At 42.7% G+C, this 8,160-nt stretch overlaps 1 protein-coding gene across 1 annotated transcript; it reads right to left on the bottom strand.

Moving 5' to 3' along the window:
• Positions 1 to 3,273: 3,273 nt before the first annotated feature.
• Positions 3,274 to 7,645, bottom strand: rbp4l (retinol binding protein 4, like). The gene is made up of 6 exons (XM_064308493.1): positions 7,495 to 7,645; positions 6,965 to 7,082; positions 6,339 to 6,475; positions 5,869 to 5,981; positions 3,977 to 4,189; positions 3,274 to 3,481 (listed from the first exon to the last, which is right to left on the bottom strand). The coding sequence occupies exons 2-6, from the start codon at positions 7,079 to 7,081 to the stop codon at positions 3,471 to 3,473; spliced, it is 591 nt and encodes a 196-aa protein (XP_064164563.1). The 5' UTR covers position 7,082; positions 7,495 to 7,645; the 3' UTR covers positions 3,274 to 3,470.
• Between the last annotated feature and the right edge of the window lie 515 nt (positions 7,646 to 8,160).

Genomic DNA, 8,160 nt, shown 5'->3' with positions numbered 1-8,160 from the left:
TGTATATCCCTCCGAGGAGAGTGATTATCGGGAAGAGGAAAGCGCCTATTTTTTAAACCGTATTAAAGTATTAAAGCCAACAATCATATATATATATAACGACAAAAAGAGCATTTACAAAATAGGAATGATCCCCAGTTTTAAAAATATTTTGTTTTGTTTTGTTTTGTAAAATTCACTTATTCTCCTCTTCTCATCACCTCCTTTGCTCCTGCTTCTGCCTCTCTTTGGTCTCCTTCTGCTGTAGGAGGTCTGCATATTCTTTGCTGGCGATCAGCCTTGCGGACAGAGGAAATCGGCGCCTGGTTTTCTGATCACTGAGATCAAGATGATTGCCAGGCCTTCAGGGATGACTACACTGGGAACCAAGGGATTGAGGGGGACAGAGCATGAGCACGTGGAGCATGGTGTTTCTGGGATAGGTCTGGGACAGGCCATTTATGGAGCGGAATGGTTGTGGAGTGGGAGAACTAGTTGTCACCAGGACAAACTTCACCATCCACATGCCATTGATGGCACTGCAGTTCAATGAGAATATCTCAGAATTCCCAGTCCCCTCTGTTGCTTGCCTGTGCCCAGAGCAGAGGACAACTGCCACTTCCCTACTAACGTGTCCCGCTACACCAGCCCCACACCAGGTTTGTGAATGCTCTCTTTAGGTCAAGCACATTGATGTCTGAGCGTCACTGAACTGGGATGCAAAGGATCTCCTTCCTGCTGGCACGGTTGAACTCCACAACTTCCCAGGAGACGTACGTCTCATGCTGACCCATAAGAATGTGTATCAGAAAGAGGTCATCGTCCATATATAACCCGGCAGACATTGCATACGCAGGGTTGGTTGGTTACCAAGGCATGGACGGGCATCAGAGACGCAGTGGTGGTCATTGATGAGGTCATTTGTGAAAGCATCGTGAAAACCTGATTTTCGTGAGTTTTTCACATTTGTTCACAATGTTCAGTTGACAATTTTCATTATACTACTGTACGCTTGAAAAATACTGAAAATGTATCTTCCCAGTTTTTCCTATGCAGAAGAATCAGTGGGGTGACAGTGTAGCAAAATGCTTTAGGAAACTAGGCGTGCAACTCAGATAAGGTGAGTTTGATTTCCATGAGAAAATCAATTGATTTCCTCTAGTAAGTCAGAAACTTAACCCTAAATGCTTCAGTAAATATCAAGCTGTAAACACTGTAAGCTGTGAAGAAGAGCATGTGCTAAAATGACTAAAATGTAAAATGGCCTCACTGTAGTCTGCAGAGGAGATTTAACTTGTCGGTGGCCAATCCGGAGCTGAGCCGGTCAGGCCACTTGCTCTAATAAGCCGGGCGCTTGCGTAAGAGAGCTCGGGGGTGAAACTCGTGTAGGCTGTGGGGCGGCGATCGTCACCTGGGAGACCAGCGCCATATGGAACACAGACAGCAGATGGGTCACCGCAGATGAAGGACACAGCATTGCCAACTCAGAGATTTACGCAGAGACCTGGAGGGAGGGAACAGCTGTTTCTGTAGAACGGTAAAACACACACATGTAAATACCGTGAAATAAAAGCTGATTGCCTCTCATTTTGTCTCACATTCATCACATCTAAAGGCCTTACAGTAAGTAAACAGAAAAAATAACTCATTTCACTCCACCATTACCATACATTTGGAGGACGCTGTAGATGAATTCTCATACATTTGAAAGGTAAAATCAAATTGAAAAATTACTCAATATTTTTCCTTTTTTGCATACGAGAGTAGTCACATATTTTAATATTTTTTCAGTGAATATATTTTCCATTAATGTCTTCAAAAATATTAGAATATTACATCATATATTGACAAGTTGTGAATGATTTGTCATACATCTGAAAAATCAAGAATTCATGTACACAATCAAGTTAGCAATGTGTGCATGTGTGTACGTGATGAAATTAGCAGTGTTTGTATGCATGTTGGCGCAAGAAGTGTGTGTGCATACATTTGAGTTCGCAGTGTGTGTGTGCATTATGAAGTTATCTGTGTGTGTGTGTGTGTGTGTGTGTGTGTGTGTGTGCATGATGGAGTATTCACAATGTTTGTGTTTCTGGTGATAATGGTGGTTCTCCTCTAGTAACCCCCACACAAACGTGTCCTACAAATAATCTGCTTTCTCCTGCTCAGCAGAGAACAAAGAGGGGCTCAGGCATGTAAGATGTGACCCTGACCACTCTGCCACCCACACACACACACACACGTGCACGCACGCACACGTGCACGCACGCACGCGCGAACGTGCACACACACACACACACACACACACATGCACGCATGCACGCATGCATGCACACGCACGCGCGAACGTGCACACACACACACTCATAATAATGCTGTATTTTGTCTCTGGGGTTAATAGTGGGGTTTATAGTGTTGATTTTTTGACCTTGTTTGCTTTGATTTAACATGTGCAAGGTATATGTTGCTGAACTGTTTGCACCCTTAAAGCGAGTGGCAGAACAGTTCTTTCCTGCTTGGCAGTATTTACAGGTGGACAACATGCGCTGAACCATTACATAGCTGTCTTTTCTGTTGTAAACTGAAGGAGATGACAGCAATGATGCTTTAGGCCGCAACGATGAACATATTTAGGCTTTTATGATCTGACATATCAAAGCAATTGCATGTGCTTGTAGAAATCTGAACATGGATGTTGGTCACTAAAAACAGTGTCACTGCTGTGTCACCATTTGTCTGGGAGAGAAAATCGAAATCTACATTCCCATTTCTTCAGCTGTGCCTTCCTCTGGTTGCCGTGGAGTTTCTGGGCCTATCACAACATTCAGACTCTTCTCTGTGTGCGCTGGTTTTCCGTACCGCATTTACTCCTAAGTGGATGATGGGACTATTTTGGAAACAATGCCTCATTATATCTGCTTTCAGTTTACCCAATCTCCCTGACCCCACTCTCCTCATAAACGGCTTAGTTTTAAATGGATGAAAAACCCAGTCAGATTAAAACAGTTCAACAGTGCGCTAGTATTCAGTGAAACCAGAAATTCAGGATGTGGATTTTTGTTTTGTATAAAATAAAAAGGATGTCTAGTTTCGGTTTCTGCTTTCTCTCATTCAACCATTCTGATATAATATAAGCAAATGAAATAAGCTAAAGGTCAGTGCACCAAAGGTAGATTCTGTTGTGAATTAAGCTGAAGAACTAAGGCCCCTAGTGATTCAGGGGGTTCTTTTTTTCATTTTTTAAAGGACAATATATCCCCTATTAAGAAACACAAAGATGATTTTGCAAAAGAATTTGTTTAAAAAAATGTTTATTGTCTCATAGATCTGGTACAACACATCTGTTCTCTTGAATGGGCAAAATGTCGGCTTACTTCCCTGGGTAGAACGGTCTGCTCTACGCATCACTACGACATTGCTACCAGCGTGTTTTGGATGCCTCTTCTCATGCCCGCATGCTAAAGGAATCCTTCTGATGGTCCCTGCACGGTCTAGCAAGCACCTGGAGGAGAGACAGTGGAGAAGTGGGTGAGTACAAAGCACTGGACAGCGGTGTGCAGACAGCAGCACATACTGACCAGAAGAGCATTTTTAGCTTTCTGCGGTGGTTTTTAGCTGTTCTGCAGAAGAGTTTGGCTGTTCTGTGAAAGTGTTTGGCTATGTCATGAGAAGGGGCGAGGTTTTGGCTGTTCTGTGAAAGCATTGGTTCTCTGAGAAGGTGAGACGTTTTGACTGTTCTGTGAATGTGTTTGGCTGTTCTGTGAAAAGGTTTGGCTGTTCTGTGGATGTGTCTGGCTGTTCTCTGAGAGGGTTTGGCTGTTCTGTGTATGTGTATTGCTGTTCTGTGAGAGGGTGGGAGAGTTTGGCTGTGAATGTGTTTGGCTGTTCTGTGAGAGGGTGAGAGAGTTTGGCTGTTCTGTGTATGTGTTTGGCTGTTCTGTGAGAGGGGTTTGGCTGTTCCGTTTAGCAGTTTTTCTCATGGAGGCAGCCGACTCACCGGACTGCAGCACAGGCTCGAACTGGCCGGCCATGCAGATCTCCTCCTGCTTCTGGCGAACGATGCGCTGGATGGCGGGGGGCAGGCCGCGGGGGTTGCGGGAGAAGATCAGGGAGTAGCCGTCATCGCAGGAGCCATCCTCCTTCAGGGTGCGGCAGGCATAGGTGATGGCATAGTTGTCGTAGTCGGTGTCAATCACCCAGTAGTTGTCGCCTTGAAGGACACCAAAAATCGAATCAGTCAGAATGTAGTCTGCGGTTGGCGTGAAAATGTTCGAGGCGTGAAAATGTATGAGAGTATGTGTATGAAAGTTTATGTGTGTGTGCAGGTGTGGCTGTGGGTGCAATTGCCTGTTTGTGCATCTACTGTGTTCAAGAATAGACGCGTTGCGTCTGAAATCATCACATAATTTATGTTAATTATATGAATACTTCAGAATTATTGTAGGCAATTATTTCACAGAATCCTGCCTTGCACTAGCAGGAAAGGGATTGATTTTACCTCCAATTAGTGGAATTAAAATGTGGGAAGGTCTTTCCTGTTGTCTGGATAATGGCAGGAAATGTTCCTGATAAAGACTAAAGTAGCAGTGAAACAGTTGGAGGCAGTTTACTAAACAGTATAAACAGACCGGCCATCTGTTTATACTGTTTAGTAAACTGCCTCCGACTGTCCAACTGTGAGTACTTTTAATGCTGGATCATAGAATACATTATGAAATAATTTATTTTATATTGAACAGGAAGTTTCACTTGGAATATGTACATTAGTGAATTCACAATAATACTGTACTATAATATTTAGATTAGCTTCAAACCATGTTGATTAGGATTTAAGACTTCACAAAGCAGTCATTCCCCAATAAACACATTTTTGCTTCTACAATTGCACCATGCAAAAACATTAGTGGCAAACACGCCCAAAATTGATGGATTATATAAGGTCACAAAAAAGGACTATTCTACAGATCTATCAAATGTCATCACAGTCTACCAGTATGTTAGATTTTCTAGGCCTATATGATTAACCAGTGGCACTTGGTGAGCTGAATGTGGACAGGGCGGAAAACTTATCTTTAAACTAGTCTCGATCACTAGTCTCAACTTGTTCACAGTGATTTTTAATTTTACTTAATAAATACTGGTTAGCTATAACATTAGCTTGAAAAATTTGACCTTGTGTTTTATTTTGCTATGGATAGTCTGGATGCTCTGCTTCAAATGGTTTGTTGTTTGGTCAAATGAACACTGTTTGACTTGCTGAATGTTAATAACTAGCTTGCTGGGTGCATGTATAAGATACTATCAACCATCATTATCTGTTTTTGATTAACGTAACAGCTGACTTCCCTCGTTGGTTTTACATTTGATTATGTTAACTAGTAAGAATTTCTAGAATTTCTTGGTCGTCTGCCATGCTAAGATTGCAATGGCAAAAAAATGCTTATTCTTAGGCTTTGTATTTACCCTGGTCCTGTTTTTTTTTTTTTTAAGTAAATGTACAATCACAAAAGTACTACAACCTAATTTTTCAACAAAACACATGATATGACAAAGTCCATGTTGTCGCACTGGATCATACCGGTGTTCATGTTAAAGCCGGTGTACCGCCCAGCTCTAGCCTGGGGTATTATTGATATTATTGATTTTCTCTGCTGTTTTGAATTCATTTTAATACCTGGAGCTATGTTTTTTTTTTTCTCTCTGGGGAACGAACAATGCAAGTTTGAAACACAGTTTGACAGCACACAACTTCAGGGAGCGAATGTGACGTTGGTCTTGGTCTTCCAAGCGGCTTGCTTGATGCCGGGTGGGCAGAGCCCATATCACAAGGGAGAACGTCCTGCTACTCTTAACGGTGCGGTGCCAGCGGTGTCGAAACTCATAACTCACCTCCACTGGACAGGTAGCTGGCCAAGCCCTGGTAGGTCATGAACATCTTGCCGGGGGTTGTTGGGTCAGGTACTGTGTACTGGGCAGCCATGTCAGCACACACAACCCAGAACCTAGACACACACACAGACCATGTTCATATTAGTTTCATACCCTTCTCAAACATGGCCTTTCATTTAATTTAATTTAATTTACAAAAACAAAAATTATGCACATTACTATACTATGTGTATATATATATATATATATATATAAATGTATGTATACATATATATGTTATATATAATACAAGAGTAGAAAAAATTACTTTTTGTACAGAATGCAAAATATCAAATCCAAATGTGTAACCTGTTACTGTTTCGCAGGTGGCAACAGTTCTCTCCTCCATAATCAATCTGCATCTCATATTTTGCCCATGGGACATCTCCCGAGCGCCCCCTCGCCCCTCTCCGGCGCCCCCTCTGGCATACCCGAAAAGCGTGACGCGGCCTTTGGACGAGGCGGTCATGGTGCCGTCATCGTCGATGGTGTACTCGGCAGAGATGTTGTCCTGGAGGAAGAGGCCTTCCGGGTCTTTCTTCTGCAGGGCGTACCACTTCCCAGCATACTGCAGCACACAAAGGAACCCGTCAGCACTACAAACATCCATGGCCAAAAAACACACTGCAGTGCATTCTGCTTCTAATAGGTAAGCACATCTTTAAACTACAATCAAAATCGCAGAGGTGTCAGGTGAAGTTTGCTTTGCAGGTTGCCAAAAAAGCAACTTGTTATTCCATAAGAAGAACATATATCTAAATGCATGCATTTGAAATTGCTCTTGACATTGCTCCTTCCTGAAAGTGTAGTTTGATGCAATTTCATCCCAAATTATTACATTTCCAACACATCTATTGCATTTCTCTCCTTTAGTGCATGCTAGTAGGTTTGAAGTTACTTTTAATGTAAAATGTGTGTTTTGGAATTTCCTTCTCAAACGTTTCATTTAAATGCATTGTGGGGGATATTGTCTGGGTAGTTTTAAACAGAAATAAGTGACTCTGAAAAGACATAATAACTTATAGTTGAACTTTAAGGAGCAGATCAGTAGACTCACTCTCTTGGGGTCAAAGTCCTGCTTGACATTGAAGCTGTCTACCACACAGGATGCTGACCAGCACCTTTCCACATAGGAGAGCAGTACCACCAACAGAGCAAACTTGGAGTAGTCCATTCTGCAAGAGATAGAAGAGAAGCATTTCAGCGTGTCGCAGATGCAAATATTTAACAGAATCTATTTGTGTGGGTTCACAGGCAGTTCTGTTTCATCCTACACCACATTGGCTCATCTGGTTGAAAGAAGATTAACTATGTAGCCTTTCCCACTGCATTGCCACTCCTCCAGGGTCCTAGCAGTCCATGCGCATTCATTACTTTGATGAGCGATAGGCCTTTCAGTCCACACATTGAAATATACGTCTAGATTTCCCCTATCCTCCATTACCAAAAGTATTGTATTCATCATACAAATTTAGAAAATTCCCTTTCACGTCTTGAGTGAGCCACAACTTCCTGCCAGCTGGTCAGCCGTTCAACAACATGTTTGCTCTTTGTCACCCAGAAAAAAATGCATCGTAAATTCCTTACCTGTCTCTGGATCTGGGGTTCAGAGAGGCAGGGAGCAGGTAGGATTCGGCTGTGTGTTGAACTATCTTTCTCAGGCTGTCCAACAAACTGTGCTGCCTCTCCTCCCGAGATCCTCTTTTATAGTCCTGCACACAGACAGGCTTATTGATTATGTTCACTTCTTGTAACTAAGTTAAGGTGCTTAAATCCAGCGCTAATCCTGCTGCAGAAATCCTGGCCATAATCTGACCCGTGGACTGAACTCTCTCCCAACGATTGCCGTAAAAACACTTAGAGGTTTACGTAACCCCAAACAAGCCCTTTGCGGACAGGAAATGTACGATGGCCGCAAAAAAAGGGACACACGGGGCAGAGGGATTACAGGACGGGATGAATGGCGCCTCTAATCAGCGCAGCTGCACGTGGGGACCGCTCAGATTGTGCAAGGTGTACGGATATGTTTCGTTAAAAGGAATTAATGTGTGGAAATATGAATGCAGGGACCCTCAACCTGTTAAGCTGAGGCCTCTGGTGTGTCCTGAGAGAGGCTAAGAGTATACAAATGATACATAGTAAAATGGTTTTATTGACATTCGCACAAGACTTGTTTAAACACTGCCTCTGTTATGCACTGCAGTAGTTATTGTGGATATATCAAGCTCATTCAAGTATATATCATGTGTTAAT

The sequence above is a fragment of the Anguilla rostrata genome, chromosome 14 (genome assembly GCF_018555375.3).
Source record: "Anguilla rostrata isolate EN2019 chromosome 14, ASM1855537v3, whole genome shotgun sequence".
Taxonomy (NCBI): Eukaryota; Metazoa; Chordata; class Actinopteri; order Anguilliformes; family Anguillidae; genus Anguilla; species Anguilla rostrata.
This window is presented reverse-complemented; position numbering and strand designations above follow the sequence as displayed.